The sequence below is a fragment of the Pristis pectinata genome, chromosome 30 (genome assembly GCF_009764475.1).
Source record: "Pristis pectinata isolate sPriPec2 chromosome 30, sPriPec2.1.pri, whole genome shotgun sequence".
Classification (NCBI taxonomy): Eukaryota; Metazoa; Chordata; class Chondrichthyes; order Rhinopristiformes; family Pristidae; genus Pristis; species Pristis pectinata.
The window spans coordinates 25094484-25119045 of NC_067434.1; the positions used below are offsets into that span (position 1 = coordinate 25094484).

The window sequence follows — 24562 nt, forward strand, 5'->3', positions numbered from 1 at the left end:
TGTATTACTCCATGAATTATACTCAAATCCTTGTGCATAAAAGGATAACATATCATTTGTTGTACCTGCATGTTAACTTTCGGTGACTCATGTACAAGTCCTTCAGAACACTAACTCCTTTCAATCTCTCCCCATTTAAAAATACTTTGCCTTTCTATTCTTTCTACCAAAGTGGATGATCCCTTTCACGGCACACTCCCAGTTCCTTCCCCGTCTTTACTTGTTTGTGACTCATACTGTCACCCAGCTCTCTAAATCAACAAACATGGATTGCATGTAGTCCCCTCATCTAATTCATTGATACAGATTGTGAGCAGCTGAGCCATAGCACCAGTCTCTGCAGCACTCCCAGTTTCCCAACCAAAAATGTCCCATAATCCCTGCTCTGTTTCTTATCCATGAACTAATCCTCATTCATGCCAGTATATTTCCTTCAATCTCACATGCTGTGGTCTTCCTGAAATATCTGCCATCTTAACAAAGGCCTTCCGAAAGTCCAGATGTGCTACATCCACAAGTTCATCTATTCTGCTCATTACAACCTCAAAAACTTCCACAGATTTATGAAAATAGCCATTGTCTAAAGCACCAACAGGCAACAGAGACAATAAAACTTTTGGCTACAGTGCCATACTGCAGCCTTCCCATTGTTCTTTTTCCGTGCTTATATATTTGTCTCACCTCTCTTATGATCCATTGCCTCTGCGCGGAGTGAGAAGGAGTAAATATCTGCACACGTTCTTCCTTGTTGCAGAAAAAAACACCCAGCTTCCTGGATTAGTGCTGTGTGTCTTTTAACTATTTCAGAGAATGTCAGGCAGAAAAAATTGGGTTTTTCTCATATGAAATAATGGGAACTAAATTCAAACTCATGATCAGATGTTTTGCTAGGATTATAAACTCATTTAAATTTGCACCTTCTGACCCTTGCTGTCAGCTTGGCCTCTCTAAAAAACTTTTCACATGAACATAACAAATGGGAGTCAGAGTACACCAGCCAACTCCACCATTCGATGAGATCACGGCCCAGCCTCGGTTCCACATCCCTGCCCTGTTGCCCTGGACTCAATTATACACCAAAATCTCTCTGCCTCAGCCTTGAATATTGGAGTCATAGAGTCATACAGCATGGAAACAGGCCCTTCAGCCCAACTCATTCATGTTGCCCACCTGAGCCAGTCCCATTTGCCTACATTTGGCCCATATCCCTCTAAACCTTTTCTATCCATGAAGCTGTTCAAATGTCTTTTAAACATTGTAATTGCACCCACCCCTACCACTTCCTCTGGCAGCTCGTTCCACATACCCACCACCCTCTGTGTGAAAAACTTACCCCTCCGTTCCCCTTTAAACCTTTCCCCTCTCAATTTAAGCCCATGCCCTCTAGTTTTAGACTACCCCATCCTGGAAAAAAGGAACGTGACCATTCACCTATCTGTGCCTCTCATGATTTTATAAATGTCTTTAAGGTCACTGCTCAGCCTCCTACACTCCAGGGAAAACAGTCCCAGCCTGTCCAGCCTCTCTTTATAACTGAAAGCCTCCAATCCTGGTAAAATCCTTGTGAATCTTTTCTGCACCCTTTCCAGCATATCGATCAGAACTGGGACTGCGAATCAATAGTCTGTTGATTCAGTGACTCCCCCTCCAAAGTGCTCTGGGATAGAGAATTTCAAAGATTCGCAGCCTTCTGAGAGAAGAAATTCCTCCTTATCTCAATCTTAAATGGTCAGCCTCTTATTCTGAAACTATGCCCCTAGTTCCAGTTACTCCATCAGTGGAAACATCCTTTGAGGATCCACCCTGTCAAACCCTCTCACAATCTTAAATGTTTCAATGAGGTCACCCCTCATTCTTCTAAACTCCAATCAATGTAGACCCAGCCTGTTCAACCAGTCCTCATAAAGCAGCCTCTTCATTTTAGGAATCAACTTAGTGAACTTTCTCTGAACTGCCTCCAGTTTAGGTATGAGTTGGAACTCTCTAGTCCAGCACCCTTGGCACCTGACTGGTGTCAGACCACAGAAAATCGGGAACACAGAAACCACTCTCTGACAATCTTCTTCTGAGCAGGAGAATGTATGGTGGGACAGATGTGGGAGATGGAAGCTGGAGGGTTCCGAGAACTGCCCATAACCCCAAGTTTCTGTAAGTTGGAAACACTGTCGGCTGAGGTTGCAAAAATTGCACTGGTAGGTTAATTAGCTCCAGATTACTTCAGATCTTAGTTAATTTTAGATCGTAGATAGATCTTAGTTAGAATTAGTTAATTAGTATAGATCTGTTCTACAGATTCAAACATGACGGACCATGGGCGTATCCGGACCACAGAATGCCGGAGTGGAGAGTTTCAACGTGTGTATCCTTCTGTAAACAAAGAGGCTGAACTGCATGCAATATCCCGGGAAGTCTCACCAGTACCCCATAAAGTTGTAGCAAGACTTCACTATTTCTGTACTTGCAACGAACGCCAACATTTCATTTGCTTTCCCAATTACTTGCTATCCTCCACCAATCTTCTGCTTCACGTACGAGGATTCTCAGTTGTCCAAGTAGCACTCTCCTCTCTTCATTTACACAATATTCTACTTTCCTGCCCTTCCTACCACAACTCCCCACAATCTTCCCCAACCGCCACATTTTTACCTCCTTACTTGTTCCATCTACATCTGTTTCAGCAAACATGGAATGAATGGAAGTCACTTGAGCTGACATGAGTTAAGCCGTTGCAACTATTCCCGCAGTAAAATATCCTGAAAATCTTGCTTCTTGCATGAGATCTAAATGATATTTTAATTAATTCATTAAAGCATAATTATTTTTTGCAAAGTAACTGGCTCTAAAACCTGATTTCATCGATGTTTATTGCAATCTCCTGATGCAAATATTTAAAAACATGGATTTTAAAGTTAAGAAAAGAATAACAATATCTATTTATGGTACTTGAACTTCCTTTTTAACCTTATGTGTATATTCCAATCTTTACTGAATGCTCCTCCAATAGATAGCTCCTCCATAATCTGGGACCTCAGATGTGAACACAATTGTTTCACTTTCAACTACAAACTCTGGATGTATTATGGAATCTGCTTCCTCCACAGTGCCTGGCAGAGTATTTCATGCCTCCCAGAAACAGCTCTCCTAACTCCTGCCTCTATTGTCCTCATGATGACTTCAAAGGGGGTAAAGTTGTCATCCTGGGGGGAGGTAATCTGAAAGATCAGTCCAGTGGTTTCAGCATCTTGATATGCCATCTGATAGAAAAGACACTGATATTCCCAAACAGCATATCTGCCACTTAATGATTCTTAAATCAATGATGGGAATGTGGCACAGCACCGACGATAAACTTGCCCAACATTGGGATCAGGCTACAATTGCTGTGCTGAAGATGAAAATGCTCAATGAATGCGGGACTTGTCCGACAGACATTGGGCAAGTGCAGGGAGTGTCCTCAGCTCTGAGGTCAGCTCTTTCACGGCTTTCCCAATCCTGCTACAATCTTGCATCACCTCTCTATCTCTAACGAACATGTCAAGTAAAACAAAACAAAAGATATTCAAAAATACTTCCGTCAAAATATACAATAGAAAGAGCATTGTGTGAAGAGGTTAATGCAAATTCCTGTATTCCTGCCCAATGCTTCCTTCATCAAATTCCACCAAGATTTAAACCCACAAAGATTTAAATACCTCTCTCTATTTAAATAGAGAGAGATAGTTTCCATTGGTTGAAGAGCTAATAACCAGGGATCTTAAACCATTAGCAGAAGAATCTGAAGCGAAATGAGGAAAAAATTCTTCACAGAGCTGGTGGGTAATATTTGGAGTGTACTCCCTGATGGGCAATGACAACAGGTTTATAATTAGATTTCATTATGGAATTAGATAAATACTTGGAGAAAACATTTCATGGATTTGAGGAAGAACAAGGGAGTGGTGCCATATGATTGGCCTTTGAAAAAGCCAGCACAGAATTAATGGACAATGGGTGTAAAATCATGAGGGACATAGATAGGGTGAATGCACACTGTGAAGGTTATAGCCTGGTGTGGAGGAACCAATGCACAGGATCGCAAGAGGCTGCCTCAGACTCAGCCAGCTCCATCACAGGCATAATTCTCCCCACCATCGAGGGCATCTTCGAGAAGCAGTGCCTCAAGAAGGTGGCGCCCATCACTGAGGACCCTCACCACCTGGGACATGCCATCTTTTTGTTTCTACCATCAGGGAGGAGGTACAGGAGCCTGAAGACCCACACTCAATGATTCAGAAACAGCTTCTTCCCCTCCACCATCAGATTTCTGAACAGTCCATGAACCCATGAACATTACTTCGTTATTCCTTCTTTTTGCACTATTTATTTATTTTTGTAATTTATTATTTGTAATTTTATGTCTTTGCACTGTACTGCTGCCGCAAAACAACAAATTTCACGTCATTTAACTCAGTGATAATAAACCTGATTCTGGTTCTGATTCTGAGTCTGTCTCTGAGACTCGGTGAGGATAAAGAGGACATTAAAATCATATTTTGTTCATCTTCCAGGAAAAGCCATTTAGTTTCCATATGAGGCAAACCATCCCCACAGGATGACCAGCCCAGTTTGGAACTTTCAAGCTGGAATCAGCATTCCAAACCAAACTGCGGTCTCCTAGGAATGGAACTGGGCTTTCTTCCCTGTATGTTATTCAACGTGAACAGTTTGCTTTTCATTTGGTTTTGAAACTTTTAACAACTATCACAAAACGTAACTTCCAACAATAGTTCACTGTTACCTCATTCAATTGGACCAGCAGTAAACTCAAAGATACTTTTATTTGATAATAATTTCAGTCTTTTATCTCAGAGTATTCCTATCTGTATGCTATTGTATATTTGATTCAACATTGGTTGAAATTTACCCAAGTTCCATTTAAAATGACACAGTACTCACTGATAATAATGGGCTTGCAAAAACCATGGTGCAATTAGCATTCCAGTGTGTTGGGTTATAGAAGGTTGTGTCTTGAAAATCACATAATATCAAGTGTTTGCTTCTTTAGGCAATCATTTGTCATCTTTGATTGTTGTGCAGAGCCAAAGTTTACTCTCCTGTAGCCACCTTTCCATCATTCTACTGCCAGTGATGCTGCATGCTGCACCAGCTTTAGCTGACAGCATCTCTTTTGTAACTTTGCACATGAAGTGATAGATGCTAGCGCTGGAAATGGAGGGGTCCCTGTTTCTAGGATCGCTGGTTGCAGCTGAGATACTGGTGACCTCCCACACAGTGTGACATCTCTGGCCTCGGTTCTGCAGGTTATGAACATCACAGTTAGTCAACATCCTTCAGACCCTACCACTGCCCCAATAATCTGCCTCCTTTGGAAATTGACAGCCACAGAGCCTCCTCAACAGCATTTCCCTGGAGAAGCACAGAGGGGTAGTTGAAGGTGAGAAGACACCTGTCAATAATCAGCATCCATGCCGTATGGTGCGTAGTTTTTCACCCCAACCAATCTCTGGCTCCTCTGGGCAACATTGTTCTTCAGTGGCAGATCATGGGGCAACATCATCCTTCAGTGGCAGATCATGGGGCAACATTGTTCTCACCTAATATAAGCTTCATTGGCACTAAAGTCCCAGAGATGAATCAGAATCAGAATCAGGTTTATTATCACTGCCATATGTCATGAGATTTGTTGTTTTGCAGCAGCAGTACAGTGCAAGACATAAAGACTAAAAATTACTGTAAGTTACAAACATAAATAGTGCAAAAGAGGAATAACGAGGTAGTGTTCATGGGTTCATGGACCGTTCAGAAATCTGATGGCGGAGGGGAAGAAGCTGTTCCTGAATCATTGAGTGTGGGTCTTCAGGCTCCTGTACCTCCTCCCCGATGGTAGTAACAAGAAGAGGGCATGTTCCGGGTGGTGAGGGTCCTTAGTGATGGTTGCCATTTTTTTGAAAGGTCAGTCTCCAATGTGCTGAGACACCTCGTCACCACCAGTTTGTTAGTGCTGTTGTATTAACAGGAAATCCTGGCATTCAGTTGAAGGCATGACTGATCTTTGAGAGTTAACATCAATTCCTGCCCATCTGCCATGGTGTAACTAGAAGGATTCCTGATTGAGAAAGAAAGTTCTGTTTCTAAAAGCAGTAACAGGGCCAGTGAGCTGGTGTGTTGCAAGCTGTGGCAGTAGTTATTGTCAGCCTCTCCCTGCAATAAGACAGAATGCAGGGAGTTTGGACAGAAGGTCCCTGGCTGGACTTTGCAGCTGTGATGCTGCCAGGACAGGGACAAAGAGTCGGGTCAGGTTTCAAAGAACGATTAATTTACATTTGCATAATATTTTTCTCATTCCCTTCAATGCACCTTCCAAACTCCTGAGGCTTCCTGACAGGGTGGATGTGGAGAGGAGGTTTCCTTGTGTGGGAGAATCTTGAACAAGAGTCACTGTTTAAGACAGAGATGAGGCATTTTTTTTCTCTCAGAAGTTTGTGAGTTTTTGGAACTCTCTTCCAAAAAATAATAGTGGAAGCAAAGTCTTTGAATGTTTTTAAGACAGAGATAGATTTTTGATGAGCAGGGAGAGTGAAAGGTTTCTGCAGGAATGTAGTGTCGGGTAAAAATCAGCCAGGGTCCTTCTAAATAGTGGAGCTGTTAGAGGGGCTGAGTGGCCTGCCCTGCTTCTAATTAGTATGTCCGTGAGCACCCAGAGGGCATTACAGCCAAGGAAGTGTGAATGCAGATCAGGCACTTTCATACTGTGAGACACTGCAGCCAACTTGCACACAGCCAACTCCCACAAGAAGAAAACAGACAACCAATTGTTCAGTAATGTTGACTAGGATTCTAGAATTTCCTGCTCTTTAGAATAATACCATGGAATCTCTGACATCTACCTCAAAGAGCAGATTGGATCTTGGTTTATCAGTGGGGCATGATGTCTGACAGTGGGCAGGCTCTCTGACAGTGGGCAGGCCGCCTGACAATGCTGTACTTCCTCAGGTGGGTACTGAAGCAAAGGTTGGATTATTGTACTCATGTGTCTAGAGTGGGGTTGAACATTAAGTAGGAGGTCAGCAAGGACCAGATCAATGGGTGAATGGGACACAGTGCAAGCCAGGACCTGGGCAGCAGAGTTTTGATGAAATGTTTACAGAGACACCATGGAGCTCATCGGTAAAGTCTGGAGGAAACCGATGAGGGTTTCAGAAGCAGAGAGCTGAATGAGGAGGAAGACCAGAGGATATTTCAAGGTGAAAACAGACTGACTCAGTGAGGTTGCTGCGGATCTGTGGTCCAAACCTCATCTCAGGGTCAGGCATGACAACCAGTTCAGTCTCAGGCAGTTACCAAGGAGAGTGGTGGGAGCAGAGAGGTGGTAACCAAAGACAACCTGAGCGTTTAGTTGGAGAAATTTCTTCTCATCCAGTGGTGGGTGTCAGACAAGTAGTCTGGCAGGTTAGAGAGTTGGGTGCCAAGAATGTGGTGGCAAGACAGAGCTCAGCATCAGCTTTGTGCAGGGAGAAACTGTCAGCGGATTTTCAGATGGTGTTACCAAAGAGCAGTGTGTACACATGAAAAATTGGAGGGATTCAGGCTGGAGGGAAGACCGTGGGGCAGGATGGGAAGCCACAGCTGGATATGGCTGAATCAACAAGGATGGACCTGGACATGTGCTCTCTGATCAATGAGACTTGAGGGGTCAAGGGAATTGGAATCGGTTTGTTATTGTTCCTGTACCAAGATACAGTAAAAACCTTCTGTTTGTGTGCCAGTCAGGCAGATCATGCCATGCGTAAGAACATCAAGGTAGTAAAGAGAAAACAGAATGCAGAACGTGGTGTAGCAGCTACAGAGAACGTGCAGTGCAGGCAGACACATAAAGTGCAGGGGCCACAATGAGGTAGATTAGGAGATCAAAAGTTCATCTTTAGCATATGAGAGGTCTGTTCAAGAGTCTGATAACAGCAGGATAGAAGCCGTCTTTGAGTCTGTGGTAGGTGTTCTCAGGCTTTTGTATCTTCTGCCCGACGGGAGAGGGGAGAAGAGAGAATGACTGGTATGCAACGTTTTAACAAATCTGCAGGATAGGAGCTGTCCTTAAAGGGAAGCGGGTTTGGGGATTTATAGGAGATCCTCTGGGGAAAATGTTAACGTTGTCTTTGCCCATCTCACCAGCAGCTGTGTAAACTCCTTCATTAAGATACTGACTGAACAGTTAGTCATTTTTAGAACCTGTATCCTGACTGATCTCCATTCACACTTCCTGTTATCACATCCTTTCTAATAGACTCCAGCATTTTCCCCATTACCGATGTTAGGCTAACGTCTTTTTTCTTTTTCCCTATTTATTTAAACTATTGAGTTACATTTGCCACCCACCAATCTGTAGGAACTATTCCATAATCTGTGGAATTTTGGAAGATGACAATCAATGCATCCTTTATTTCCATAGCAACCTCTTTTAGGACCCTAGGATACAGACGATCAGACCCTGGGGACTCATCAGCTTTTAGTGCCATTAATTCTTCCAGCTCCTTTTTTACTAATACATATTTCCTTTACTTCCATACAGTTTGTACGATAGTGTCATAATTAATAATGACTGCCTCAACCACTTCCACTGGCAGTTTGTTCCATATACCCACCACCCTCTGCGTGAAGAAGTTGCTCCTCAGGTCCCTTTTAAGTACCCTCTCACTTTAAACCTATGCTCTCTAGTTGTTGATTCTCTTTCCCTGGGAAAAAGACTGTGTGCATTCACCCTATCTATGCCCATCTGATGTTCTCAGGGTCTCCTCGAAAAACCTGTGGGAATCCCTAGCTCGAGACCACATAAAATGGAGGAGGGACTGAGCATCTTGTATCTCTGCAATGGGTGCACATGAAGCCAAGAGCAGGCAGCAAAAGGTGAGCATAACACCCCAGTCTCCCCCTTGCTCTGTCGAGCCGCTCCTGCCTCACCCATGGCGAACACTGCAGGTCCAACATTGGCCTCTTGAACCATCTCAGAACCCAGGCAACTGAAGTGAAAGCAAATCCCCCTTGACCCTGGGGGACCTGCCCATGGACAAGGTGATAAAGAACCTACTATATGTTGGCTCAATGCAGGTAAATACTGCTTACTTAACAAACATCTACCACATTCAATAACCAAGAGGTAAAACACCATCAGTATTCAAAAACTGCTCACGTATAGCTTCTCATTCTTGCATTTTATAAACTCATAAAGGGCAGGAATCCACATGCATACTCCATATGATCATTGCATCAAATCTATTACTCATTTTTATTTGCAAATCGGAATTCAATTAACCTCCTCTGGATTCCCAATTAGCCACAGGTGGTTAGTAGCTAATGTATTGTACATCACTGGCTCTGCATGGGAAGCACTTCTGTTGTTGAAAAGCACAAGGAGGTTAAAGACCATTCCTGGTTATAGCCCAGAACGCGTTTTACTTGGAGGGCTAAAATGGGGGACTGTGTGGGAGAGAAGGGTTAGGTAGATCTTAGAGCAGCTTAAAATGTTGGCACAATGTCGTGGGCTGAATGGCCTGTACTGTGCTGTAATGTTCTATGTTCTATGTACTGGGCAAAAGAAAGTAACAGCACATCCGATGATCAAGTGGACATGAATATAAAGAGCTTGGCTCAGAAAAAGGAAGAGCCCAAAAGAGAAATACTTGAGCAACAGGACTGCTGTTACTGGAACTGAAATGGGTGGTACACTGGAGACAGGAACGTTTCCCAAGAACAGCAGCCCACAGGAACGACCGGATAATAAAAGGAACATTTACAGTCAGAGTCAGGGAGATCCAAATATAAAGAAGGTCTGGTGGAAACATGAAGCTATGAGGTAGATGGTTTGGCCAGATGTTTTAAATCCATGTACAGTCCATACACATTAAAAACTTGGCAGAACGCTTCTCCAACCCAGTGGAGGTCCAGTCTTTCAGGCGTGCAAGGTTCCCCAGAAGAACTCTGTAATACTAAACATGTTTGAGTACAACAGCTAAATATCCTATCCTTCCCCTGCAAGTGCAAAAGTTTTCAGTAAATCTCAGTCTTGTACTGAGAAGTAAGTGGCTGATTGTGAAAAATGCTGAGACTTCAGCAATGGTGGTAATGTTCTAGTGAGGGTAATTATGAAAACATGTCTGTACCAATTGGCTGAATCCTAAGAGGTTGTGATTTGGTGCTTTTCATTTACGCAATGTTGATTGTAAACAGGAACAGTGTTAGCGGTGAACATCCTGGCCCAGCAGTTTAATTTGGCAAGTTCCTTCAACTTAAACATCCAAGGCTGCACATCATACAAAAGACCCCTGTGAACATTTGACATCTGGTGAGGTCATGAATCCCAGTATCAAATTAATCATATAAAATGTGTTCAACAATGTGTGCCTTTTGACATGTTGATCCAGATTTATCTATTGCATATGTGCTGCCCAATTTTCATTCCCACACATAACTGCAATCACACAATTGGGACCATAACTTTGCTCACTGCAGCCCTCCCCCATGACTGCCTGCACCATATGTAGCAGAATTAACTCCTTATCTTTGTGTCATATTATTAAAGCTTTTTTAAGATGGATGAAATGTATATTAAGTAATTTGATTTTTTCTGCTACTGTTTCCTCATAGGTAGATTTTTAACATCCTGTGGTCACAGAATTCTTTTAAATAGCACAATGCAAATTTCGCATCCAGCTGAAAAGGCAAGATAACACCTGTATCTTGTGACTGCAAGAAGTATACACAGTGTACCGTAAACCAGGTTTTTTTTAGTCAAACAATATTACTCCCAAAGTCAAAGTGAACTGTGAATGCGAAATAATCCATATATAAGTATGGTTGATTTTTCAAGTTTCGATCGTTGACCAATTTGTCTAAAAATAGATCTTTATGGTTTGCAAATTTGCATTGTGAGACAAAACATTTAATCAAAGACCTTGGTTCTTAGCTTAAACAGGCATAACAGAATAATCCCATCAGAATTAGAATCAGATTTATTATCACGGATTTATATGATGTGAAATTTGTTGTTTCGTGGCAGCAGTACAGTGCAAAGACTTAAAATTACTATAAATTACAAAAATAAATAAACAGTGCAAAGAAAAAGGAATAACAAGGTTCATGGACTATTCAGAAACCTGATGGTGGAGGGGAAGAAGCTGTTCCTGGAACATTGAGTGTGGGTCTTCAGGCTCCTGTACCTCCTCCCCAATGGTAATAACGAGAAGAGGGCATGTGCCGGATGGTGAGGGTCCTTACTGATGGATGCTGCCTCCTTGAGGAACCACCTCTTGAAGATGTCCTTGATGGTGGGGAGGGTTGTGCCCGTGATGGAGCATATTATTGAATGGAGGTCTCACAAGAATTTCCTTGCCCTGGATAATATTCCTCCTCCAACATAAGGAAGCAGTAATCCTTCTTTAGCTCTGAACATATAGACTGAAACATTGACTCACCTAACAACAATCCCTGCATTTTAATGTGAACTAATTAGTTGTGAGATATTCTGAGATACTAAATGTTGGCTGCAATCACTGCAGTCCAAGAAACAAAACCAATTGTGGACTCATTGAGACATTGATACCTATAATTAGCCAACAGCTCTATTTGTGTTGCATTGGGAACCTACCAGAATGGTAGGAGGTGAACTGGATAGATCTTCATCACAGAACAGCAGGGAATGAAACTTCAGTTATTTTCAACTTATTGGCCACATGTAGATGGTGCAGAAAGCAAGAATTTTGGTCCATCATTAAGTCTCCTCCCCCAGTTTTCTTGCACTCTTGTGGTTCTCTCATGATTTGCCATTAAAATCACAGAAAATCGATGACACAGAAGGAGTCCATTTGTCCCATTGTGTCTGTGCTTGTCAAATGTCTAATCTCACTGTTCAGTACAAGGTCCATAACTCTGCAGGTTATGGCTCCTTAAGTAAACTTTTTTTTAATTACAATGAGAGTTTCTATCTCTACTCCTTTTCAGGCAGTGAGTTCCAGATCCCACTCCCCTCTGTGTTTGACTGCTCTGTTAAGAGAAACAGATCCTTTATAATTACTCTATCTGCCTAATTACCACTCCATCATTCTGCTCTCAATCATCATCAAAATGATGGAAGATTGTCATTTACAGTGCTATCAAGTAGCGTTTGCTCACTGATGCCCAGCTGGGCTTCATAAGGACCACTTGGTACCAAACATTATAACAGCCTTGACCAAACATGGACCAAAGAGCTGAATTCCAGAGGTGAGATAAGAGTGATTGGTCTTGACACCATTTGATGAATGTTGCATCAAGAAGCCCTGATAAGACTGAAGTCAATGGACATCAAAGAAAGAACACTCCAGTGGTTGGAGTCATACTTTTCAGAAAGGTTGTGGTTGCTGGAGGTCAACCATCCCAGTCCCAGGACATCACTGCAGAAGTTTCTCAGAGCAGTGGCCTAGGCCCAACTATCTTCCGCTGTTTCATCAATGACCTTCCTTCCATCATAGGGTCAGAAGTGGAGATGTTCACTGACAATTGCACAATATTCAATTCCATTCACAACTCCTCAGCAAGTGAAGTAGCCCATGTCTGCTTGTAGCAAGACCTGGACAATATTTAACCATGGACTGATAAGTGACAAGTAACATTCACACCACAAAAGGACCAGACAAGGACTATCTCCAACCATTCAGCCAATGTTTGTATCATTTGCAAGTGTCTTTACCCTGTGGCCTATGTACAAGTCCAAACCATGGAATAAACATTGGTGGAGCTTTCCTGGGTTGGACTCTGGATGGAGCTACACAGAGCTTCATGATGCACAGCCAACAGCAGCAGAGTGTAAGGTGGAGGTGAGTAAAAAATGTTTCTGAAAAATATTCAAAAAACAAAAAAAACGCAGATGTATCAAATTAAAACAAAAAATGCTAGAATATTCAGCAAGTCAAGCGGCATTTGAAGAGAGAAAATCAGAGTTAATGTTTCAGGTCAATGGACTCAATATTGAATTCAACAACTTCACTTTGTGTCAGAACTGGACAGTCCCAATGAAAGGATATCAACCTGAAACAGTAACTGAGTTTTTCCTCTCTCCATAGTTGCTGCCTGATTTGTTGGCTATTTCCGGCATTCTCCTTTATTTCCAGTAACTGTAGCCTTTCTTATCTCTGTCCTCATACACCTCCTATTTATATCTCCTCCAGGTGGAGCAGCTATGACTGTCGAGCAATGAACACAAAATGCTCAGGAACTCAGCAGGACAGGCGCCATCTATGGAGGGAAATGAACAATTGATGTTTCAGGCCGAGAACCCTTATCATGAGTCCTGATTTAGGGCAGGTCTGGATGGGGTTGGTGGGTGAAGAGTTTGGGAGGTGCTGTACTCCTTACACGGTTATTGCTGGGCTTCAGTAGGGTCCTGACAAAGAGCAGTGAGATTTTCAATGCCACCCTGGGTTCTCCTGGAGAATTTTGAATGGTCATGGACCTGGGACTCCCATGAGTCTTTGGGGCTAATCACTTTGTTATGGAGACTTTGAGGACATCTTTGAATTTCATATCACAAGGGAGCTCAAAATAGAATGTTTGTTTTGAGAGTCTGGTGTCAGGGATGCGATGAATGTAGTTGACCTATCAGAGCTAACTGGGTGCCAGTAGAGCCTGAATGTTGGGAACGCTGGCCTGGGAGATAACTCTGATGTTGGTTTGCTCACCCTGCCAGAGGCAAAGTGGTGGTGTGTCTCCAGTACTTTGATAGTCCATATCTCCAAAGCATGAAGGAAGCCAGGGATCACTGATTACCCAGTGGATCATGAGCTTAGTGGGGGTTTGAGGTTTGCTCTTCAAGACAACTAAAGGCTGCACTGGTACACAGAAGGTGAGGTGAAATTCATCTTCATTTAAAAGACGTTTGGACAGGTATATGATTAGGACAGGTTTAGAGGCATATGGGCTAAACACAGGCAAGTGGAACTAGCTCAGTCGGGCATCTTCATCGGCACAGATGAGTTGAGCTGGAGGGCCTGTTTCTGTGCTGTATGACTCTACGACTCTCTGCCTCTATTACTCCGTGACTCTATCTTGTCTGTGTTCATTAACAGGTGGCTCTGAAGTGATAGAAGGTGGTCTTTGTTTTTTGAAAGATGGTGGGGTTGAGGGCTATGAGAAGGAGCTGGGGCCTGGGGTAGACCAGCCCTGATCATATTGAAAGGCAGGGCAGGCTTCAGGGATCTGGTGGCCTACGCTTGCTGCTGTTTTTTGTGCTCTTGTTCTTCATGGACTTTTATTGTTGGAGGGCGATGTTGTGCAGTTGGGGCAGATTAGTAGAGGAATTCTGGTTTACAAAAGTTTAGTGTAAGGCCAATGCTTCGGCACCTTCAGTGAACAAGTCAACGATGACTTGGAGTTCGGCTTTGTACACAACCTTCATCTGCACACTGCACACTTGAAAGATTTATTCTGTGCTGGATAGTTCCCAACCAGTGACATTGAGCACTATTTAATGATTTAAAAAATCCCTTATTTATGTAACTTCTTTCAGCACATTACTCTTTGTTGTTCTTGGCAGTTTTTGTTTTCCTGCAAGGTATCTGCAAAACAATTCCTCTGTGCATCTTTGAACATTTTGTTCATCAGAATAGGTTCCATGAAAGTGCTAGGCTTATATGATAATCTTTAAAAACAATTTCTGTATTTACACAAAGCACTTTGAAATGATTGCTCCAAGGCGATAATAATATTCCTTTGTCAACACATTATTTTTTTGCAAGTTCTGTCAGGAGTTTTCCAGTTCCAAGTAAGTGCAACGTAGTCTGGAGTTCAGTCTGTCTGCCAACATTCCGAGGTTTAGCTTAGCTCAGCCAAATTTAGACAACCCATCCAAACAAAATGACAGCAACACTACAAGTCTCTGAAAAGAGGCTGCATAGTTGTAAGAAATCCAATATGGGATCCTTTTCTTCAGATTACAGGGTACTATGTATGTGCAAAGTCCCAGCAATGCAGAGTTGAATGTCTTGCTTCTTCAAAAAAAATCCAAAGTGAATTTTGATTGAATCAGCAAATGTTCCCTCTGACTAAGCTCCTCAAATCTGGGTTGGCTCGCTTTAGATATGAGTGCTGATTGTAAAGGATTAAAGCCCTAGACTTACTTCTGTCAGCAGCTTTCCACCAGTTGGAATGAGTGCATCGGTGCTCCTGTGACAACATCAGGCTCACGATGAGTCCCATTCTACCCGCAATCATTTAACAGTAAAAAAGAAAAACTTTTATTTCTATGATGTGTTTTGCAGCTCCACCCCCCCCCCCCCCCCAACAACTGACTCTGTCTACACTTCCTGCTGCCTCAGGAAAGCAGCCAACATAATCAAGGACCCTTCCCACCTCAGTCATCCTCTCTCTCCCCTCTCCCGTCAGGCAGATGATAGAAAAGCCTGAGAGTGCGAACCACCACACTCAAGGGCAGCTTCTACCCCACGGTTATCAGACCCTTGAGCAGACCTCTCATACACTAAAGATGAATGCTTGAACTTTCAATCTCCCAATCTGCCTCGTTGTGGCCCCTGCAATTTATTTGTCCACCTGCGCTGCACTTTCTCTGTACCTGCAACACCATATTCTGCATTCTGTTTTTCTTTTCACTACCTCAGTGTATGGAATGATCTGTTTGGATGTCATACAAAGCAAAGCTTTTACTCTATCACGGTACATGTGACAATTATAAACCGATACCAACGCCAATGTGTTTCAGACATCCCAATGTAGTTCAAATTGTTAAGAAATACTTGGTGTAGTCACTGGCAAAACATAGGAAATGCAGCTGACAGTTACTGCTTAGCAAACTACCACAAGCAGTGGAGACACAAGAGATTGCAGATGCTCGAATCTGGAGCAACACCCAAAATGCTGGAGGAGCCTTCATCTGGACTGGTGTCAACCTGTAATATTGACTGTCCATTTACTTCCACAGATGTAGCCTGATCCGTTGAGTTCCTCCAGCATCTTGTTTGTTTTCCTGCAAGGAGTGGTAAGGCAGATCCAACAGAAAGATGATTTATTGAGTTTCTTTCCTGAGGTTTTCTGGTAAACCACAGATAGAATCATTTTGCTTCTTTATTCTTAAGGAAACATCACTGTTGGAGACTTTGCCACCTCAGAACATGCCGGGAGCACAGGGGGATGTACTATCATCCTGACCTTCTGCCTGTAGAAATGAATGGATGGAACTCCTGAACAAAGGTATGAATGTCCCCCTATGTGTGTTTCACACACACGCTGCTGGTGAGGAAGTAACCTCTCTTCTTGTGTGACTGGATGATAAGTAGAATGAGTCGAAGGAAGAGCTGCCCAACTAAGCAGAATGTTACATACTCTCGTGCCACTCGTTCAAAGGACAGACTTGCTGTGCTCTGACTTCGATTTTCCCAGTCCCTTTTTCATCCATAAAGTCACATGGTGAGCCATGTGATTACCTAGGTCTGGCACAGAGAAGGCCCCAACTCCTCTATGTGCCAGACCTCCATTGCTCTCAATCCCACATTTTTTCAGAAAGAGACATTGCAAAACATAGGACATTTTTCTTCGTTTCGGAGCCACCGATTAATGAATGCAGACGTTGAGGGTGAAATTCACCATCACCTTCCGTGCACCAACGCAGGCTTTAGCACACACTCAACTGTGGGCCTGGAGTCTCAGCCTGATGGTGCCGGTCTTTTTCCAGCACAATTCTCCCATATGCAAGCTACACAAGTGTTTTTGTTTTGGAATTTTAGGTCCTGATTGCATGGACTTCTTCACTTTTGGTGATAGCATTTGGTAGTTTTATGAAGGTTCAAATGGAAGCTGATTGTGCCCACAAAGCTATCAAAGGTTTAAGGTGAAAGGAAGGAGTTTTAAAGAGGATCTGAGGGTTAAGTTTTTTTTACACAGAGAGTGATTGATGTCTGGAACTCGCTGCCAGAGGATGTGGTGGAAACAGATACAATCACTGTGTTTAAGAGGCATTTAAACAGACACTTAAATAGGCAAGGTGTAGAGGGATACAGACTTAATGCAGGCAAATTAGATTAGTGTAGATGGACAAAACTATCAGTATGGACGTGGTGGGCCGAAGGGCCTGTTTCTGTGCTGTCCGATTCTATGACACTATGTAAACTGGCTAGGTGTCCAGCATAAATTAATCACAAGGAATTAAAGTGCATGGCATTGGGGGGTAATATACAGGCATGGACTGAGGAGTGGTGAATGATTAGAACATCAAGAGGAGTAAACAGGTCATGTTTGGGTTGGAAGACTGTGATAGGTGGGGAATTATTGTTGGGATCCCAGCAGTTCACAATCTACATAACGACTTGGATGAGGGGATTAGGTGTAATATCAATTTTGCAGATGATACAGAGCTGGATGGCAGTGCGGAGGTTATACAGAGATGTCAGCAAAAACCTGCAGATGCTGGAAAACTGAAATGAAAACAGAAAATGCTGGAAATGCTCTGCAGGTCAGGCAGCATCTGAATAGGAGACCACGTTGGCAAGCCACGTGAATACTTAGAACAGGCACTCACTAAATGGGCCAGTCCCACAACTGTGAGACAAATTTGCAAATGGGTCTCTATATATTTTTGTTTATCATATCCAGTAATGTTATACCAGGTTATTCACAGATTGGCACTGAGTTAAAATGATCATTTTCCATGATAAACCCATGCTTAGCTGCACTACCAAAACTTTGCCTTGTCAATCCGCATAAATTCTAAAATCATCATTAAATAAAATAAATTTTAAAGTACCGCCCTTCTACACCAGTTCATGATAGATCTTGCGTTTGATGATATGTGAACTTAAAGGAAAAAAACTCTTTAAAAACCATTGCAAGTTAGAATTGCCCCTGACAATCAAAGCAATCACTCTATGCCCCAACCCCTGCCCACGCCCTTTGGTTTTTCTGGAATAATATAATATTCACTGGTATATTACAGGATTCTGGCATTTGGCGATGCTTATTCTAATTAACAAGAATGCAATGTTGATAAATGATTGTAATGTTCTGATACATTTTTAAATGAACGTATGATTTTATCTGATCATTTATGTCATTAAAATTGGTTTAATCGAGCTAAGTACCTCTTTTCAAGTATTAAATAAAACAATTACAATTTTTCACAGGAATTCAAGCATGTAATCTGGAACAATAATCTACAGAAAACTTAGAAACATAATTATGATTGAAGAAATGTTTAATAGCAATTGTTAATTGTTGTTGTTGGCTTTAAATCAAATCTACCAAATCACAGCAGGCTTGTTCAATATAGAGATATGCCCTCAAGACAAATGAATTCAAGAAGAAGGCACGCCAGCGGCTCTACTTCGTTCAGAGTTTGAGGAGATTTGGTATGTCACCAAAGGCTCTTGCAAATTTCTACAGATGTACAGTGGAGAGCATTCTGACTGGTTGCATCACAGCCTGGTATGGAGGCTCCAATGCACAGGATTGAAAGAGACTACAGAGGCTTGTAGACTCAGCCAGCTCCATCACGGGCACAATCCTCCCCACCATCGAGGACACCTTTAAGAGGCAGTGCCTTAAGAAGGCGGCATCTGTCACTGGGGACCCTCACCTTCTGGGACATGTCCTCTTCTCATTACTACCACTGGGGAGGAGGTACAGGAGCCTGAAGACCCACACCCAACGATTCAGGAACAGCTTCTTTCCCTCCGCCATCAGATTTCTGAACGGTCCATGAACCCATGAACACTACCTCATTATTCCTTTTTTTTTGCACTATTTATTTATTTTTGAAATTTATAGATTTTTATGTCTTGCACTGTACTGCTGCCGCAAAACAATAAATTTCCCGTCATACATCAGTGATAATAAACCTGATTGTGATTCTAACAATAGCTAACAAAAAATATTTAGTGTATAGCATTGATCTCATCTGATCTGTTGGGACCATTTTCTGAAATGTTTATCTTCTGAGTTTGTTTGAAAGATTTTGAACAATACTGATGCAGCCATGGCAATTGTTTTGGCATCAGGGAAACCTGGTTTTTCACTTCACTAAGAGTCGACTGGACATATTGAGGTCAGAGATGCACACCAGTAAGGTAAGATCAGGCTGTGCAGTGTTTCCTTTGTAAACTGTAGCTTGAAGGAATGCCCATTGTTAGATATGCTGACCTGACAGAAGATATTAAAGTACTGTATGCCTCCGTGGTGATCGAATGGATATTACAAATACTTGATGAGGACCAAGGCCTTTGACTTGTTAGTTAGGAAGCCCCTTCATTATCTGTGTCTGAGGTCCACTTCTTTCCCTTGCTACTGTCTGTGACTGAACTGAATTGTTCATAACTTTGGTATTGTATTTGATGCCAGGGTGAGTTTGCCATTGTTAAGACCACCAATTTCCACCTCCATAACTCCTCATGAATCCCTTTGGCTCAACTCATGTTACTGAAGCTCCCACCCTTGCTATTGCTTCCTCCAGACTTGACAGTCCCAATCACTGAGGACAGGTCTCCCACATCCACTCGCTGGAGATTTGTCATGTGAAACTCTGCTGCTCATGTCTTGACTCACACCAGATCCTGTCCATCCAATATGACCTACATTGGCTCCTTATTAAATAATGCATCAGTTTTGACGATGACCAAGCTAGGAGGTAGTCAGTCTTAGCCTGAGTAATTCTGAATGAGTTGCATTGGCGTCAGTGTTTCTGGCCCAAAGCATGTGAACCAACATCAGGTGTCTCTTACTCAAGACTTCTGCACAGTGATTCCAGTTTGAAGTCCTACTCTGGGCAAGAACATTTTCAGTTGTGATGGCCACCATGTTTCAGTTGAGGGACCTTACCAGTCTGGTGATATAAGACTTGGGCAGTTGGAAATGATGTTAAGTCTTTACTGCTGGCTGATACAGCAATGTGATTCCTCATTCTCAGACAGGAGCAGTGAAGGACAATGACAATTACTGAAACAACTTGCCCTTTAAACAATAACCAAAGAGAGTGTAACAACTGCCTGACCATCTCCATCAAGTTCTACAATATTTAGTCTCAAGACTCTGCCAATACTCAACAAGATGACAGTACTTTACAAATACTCAAGAAGGCACATCTGGAAGAACCAGGAAATGGCAAAACCACATTTGCAGATGTGGGAGACCTTTCTCCTCACACAGATTTGAAGACCTCCCTGATTATTACCAATTTACCAAAAGACTATCATCTACCCTGCAGGACAGCAAAAGAGAACAGGCTGGCACAGTATGGAGTGGTCCAAAGGCAAAGCAGAGTAGTTGCTATCCAGTGCTGGAGAAATTGCTCAGCAAGGCAGATACTGATAACAGATCTGCTCATATAACATACCACTCGACTGGGTGTCATAGATTCAGACAGCACGGACACTGGCCCTTCAGCCCAACTGGTCCATGCTGACCAAGATGCCCATCTGACCTAGTCCCAGTTGCCCATGTTTGGCCTATATCCCACTAAACCTTTCCTATCCATGGAGCTGTCCAAGTGTCTTTTAAATGTTTTTAATGTACCTGCCTCAACCACTTCCTCTGGCAGCTCATTCCATATACTAACCGCCCTCTGGGTGAAAAATTTGCCCCACGGGTTCCTATTAATTTGCTCCCCTCTCACCTTAAACCTATGCCCTCTTGATTCCTTAACCCGGGGAAAAAGACAATGTGCATTCACCCTATCTATGCCTTGCATAATTTTATACACCTCAATAAGATCACCCCTTGTTCCCCTGCACTCCAATGAATAAAATCCTAGCCTGCTCAACCTCCCTCCATAACTCAGCCCCTCAAGTCCCAGTAACATCCTTGTAAATCTGCTTCGCACTCTTTCCAGCTTAACGGCATCTTTCCAAAAGGATGGTGACAAAACTGAACACAATATTCTAAATCTTCACAACTTCTCTGCTCAATGCCCTGACTGATGAAGGCAGCGCGCCAAACGCCTTCTTCACCACCCTGTCCACCTGCGATACCACTGTCAGGGAAGTGTGTTCTTGTACTCCTTGGTCCCTCTGTTCTACAATACTCCCGAGTCCCTGCCATTCACTTTGAAACTCCATTTGCCACTCCTCAGCCCACTTACCCAGCTGATCAAATCTCTCCACCCCTGTCTTTCCAAATGCATGTATATCTTATTCCTCAGAATCCCCTCCAGTATCCTACCTACCACAGGTGTTAGGCTTACTGATCTATATTTCCTGGTTTTTTCTTTGATTCTTTCTTGACTAAATGCACAACATTAACCACCCTCCAGTCTTCTGGCCCTAACGCATATATCTCAGCCAGGGCTCCCGAAATTTCTTCTCTAGCTTCCCACAGTGTTCTTGAATATACCTGATCAGGCCCCAGAGATTTATTCTGGGTGCTGCAAGTTCCTTTGCAAAGGCATTGTGTGGTTTCCATCAAAGATGGGGTTTGGAACAGAAAATAAGGTATGAAGGTAGGGGATAATGTTGGAACTTCTCACATGACACCCACTACACTTATAGAGCATAGAACATAGAACAGAACAGCACAGGAAAGGTGCTTCAGGCCACAATGTTGTGCCGAACTAATTAAGCTAATGATGCCAAAATAAACAAATCCCTTTCCCTCCGTTCTCTGCATATTCATGTGTCTAAAAGCCTCTTAAATGCTTCTATCATATCTGCCTTCACCACCAATGCCGGCAGTGCATTCCAGGCACTCACCACTCTCTGTGTAAAAAAAAACTTGCCTTGCACATTAAGGTCGATAAATTTCCAGGGTCTGAAAAGGTGTCCCCTCAGACCTTGTGGGAGGCTAGTGCAAAAATTTCAGGGGCTTTGGCAGAGATATTTAAAACGTCCTTAGCCACGGGTGAGATGCCGGAGGACTGGAGGATACCTAATGTTCCGTTGTTCAAGAAAGGCTCTAAGGATAAACTGGGAAATTACAGGCTGGTGAACCTGATGTAAGTCGTGGGTAAATTATTGGAAGGTATTCTAAGGGACAGGATATATAAATATTTGGATAGACAGGGCCTGATTAGGGATAGTCAACATGGCTTTGTGCATGGTAGGTCATGTCTAACCAATCTTATAAAGTTTTTCCAGGAGGTCACCAAGAAGGTTGATGAGGGAAAGGTGGTGGATGCTGTCTACACGGACTTTAGCAAGGCATTTGACAAAGTCCTGCATGGGAGGCTGCTCCAGAGGGTTAAGTCGCTTGGCATTCAGTCACTTAGTGGGAGAAGCCAGAGAGTGGTAGTAGATGGTTGTCTCTGTCACTAATGGTGTGCTGCAGGGATCAGTGCTGGGTCCATTGTTCTTTATCATCTATATTAATGATATAGATGATAATATGTAAAATGAATCAGCAAATTTGCAGATGACACCAAGATTAGGGGCGTAGTGGGCAGTGAAGAAGGCTATCAAAGCTTGCAGCATGATCTTGATCAGCTAGGAAAATGGGCTGAAAAATGGCTGGTGGAATTTAACGCAGACAAGTGTGAGGTGTTGCTCTTTGGGAGGACAAAACAGGGTAAGACTTACTGTGTAGAGTGGTAGGGCTCTGAGGTGTTTGGTAGAACAAAGGGACCTGGGAATACAGATCCATAATTCTTTGAAAGTGGCATCACAGGTAGATAGGGTCATAAAGAGAGCTTTGGCATAACTGGCCTTCATAAATCAGCGCATTGAGTACAGGAGTTGGGATGTTATGTTGAAGTTGTACAAAATGTTCATGAGGCAGAATTTATGTATTGTATGCAGTTCTGGTCACCTACCTGTAGCAAAGATATCAATATTTAAAAGAGTGCATAGAAAATTTACAGGGATGTTGCTGGGACTTGAGGACCTGAGTTATAGGGAAAGGTTGAATAGGTTAGGACTTCATTCCCTGGAACGCAGGAGAATGAAGGGAGATCTTATAGAGGCATACAAAATTATGAGGGGTATAGATAGGGTGAATGCATGCAGGCTTTTTCCCCTCAGGCTGGGTGAGACTAGAACTGGAGGACATAGGTTTAGGGTGAAAGGTGAAATATTTAAGGGGAATCTGAGGGGGGACTTCTTCACTCAGAGGGTGGTGCGAGTGTGGAACGAGCTGCCAGCGGAAGTGGTAGATGTGGGTTCAATTGTAACATTTAAGAGAAGTTTGGATAGGTACATGGATGGGAGGGGTTTGGAGGGATATGGTCCGGGTGCAGGTAGATGGCACTAGGCAGAAGATCAGGTCGGCATGGACTGGATGGGCCAAAGGGCCTGTTTCCATGCTGTAGTCCTTTGTGACTCTATGACATCCTCTTTGAGCTTTCCCCCTCTCACCTTAAGTGCATACCCTCTAGTAATAGACATCTCGACCCTGAGTAAATGATACCGACTGTCTATCTATGCCTCTCTTAATTTTATAAACTTCTAGCAGGTCTCTGCCGCTCCAGAGAAAACAACCTTAGTTTGTCCAACCTCTCCCTAAGACAAATACCCTCTAATCCAGGCAGCATCCTGATAAACCTCTTCTGCACCTCCACGTTCTTCCTGTAATGGGGCGACCAGAATTGAATGCAATACTGTAGATGTAGCCTAACCAGTTTTATAAAGCTGCAACATAACTTCCTGACTCTTGAACTCAATTCCTCGACTAACAAGGGCAAAGCATGCCATACGCCTTCTTTACCACCATAGGTAAATTCTTTACCTGAATTATTATTCAGAAATTCACAAATGGCTAATTTAAGATGACTGATTCACAGTCAATAGAAAATAGTTGAACAAATTGATTTAATTTCTTCCATTTTGTTACCCAAACTAAATTGTTCACTGAAAGCCTAAAGTTTATCCTTATGAGATGCAAAGGGAAAGTCCACCCAGATTAGCAAAGAACCTGGAATTTTCCAAGGACATTTGTGTGAATGTAGCTGGAAGAGCATTCGAAAATGAGTTTGTCGGACTTGTCTACATTAATGCAGGCAAAGAAGTTAACAGACTTGGAAATGACAAGAAAATTGATTAGGTCTCAGACGTAAGTAGTCAAGATGTCAATACCACAGAATCACTGGATTCCACACAAAATCAGTTTGCCTATTTACCTTTGGGTCCTTTTCCAAACATTGAACAAGATGCCTGAGGCCATATTTTGTTGCTCAAACAACCACTTAACTGATCTGGTAAACCACAACTGTTCAAAGAACCTGAGCAGAACACTTAGCCAACAGAAATCAGCATTTAATTCTTTAATAAAAATATCTTATGTACTTACCAAGTGAGAGAATGAATGTTGCTAATATCCTAAACCAGCTGAAAGCCTGAACCATTTTCACTGCACAGTCAAAGCAACTGTCCTTTAAGATCACTTTGTGACTTCTAGGATGTATAAACTACAAAATACTCAGAGGAAACAAAAACCACATCCTGTAAATGGTGTAAAACATCAAGCTGTTCCTTTTGGTTTGGAACCAAGTGATTTGTTCACTTTCGGTGTAAAGCACAAGTTATGGTTGTTGAAAACATCTTATTTAGAAATTAGTTTCTGACTGTTTTCACGTTATTAAAATAACTGGACCTTGTTATTCCTTTCCGTAACT

At 42.6% G+C, this 24562-nt stretch overlaps 1 protein-coding gene across 2 annotated transcripts in view; it reads right to left on the reverse strand.

Moving 5' to 3' along the window:
* Positions 1-24321, reverse strand: part of LOC127584608 (transmembrane protein 273-like) — a 47757-nt gene extending 23436 nt beyond the window's left edge. Inside the window, exon 1 of one of the 2 annotated variants that reach the window (XM_052041395.1) lies at positions 24238-24321. In XM_052041395.1, coding sequence (XP_051897355.1) covers positions 24238-24292 — 55 coding nt within the window. In that variant the 5' untranslated portion in view covers positions 24293-24321. Of the gene's footprint in view, positions 1-681; positions 817-24237 lie in introns of those variants that run through there. The other variant, XM_052041396.1, reaches the window with a different exon arrangement.
* Positions 24322-24562: the final 241 nt, after the last annotated feature.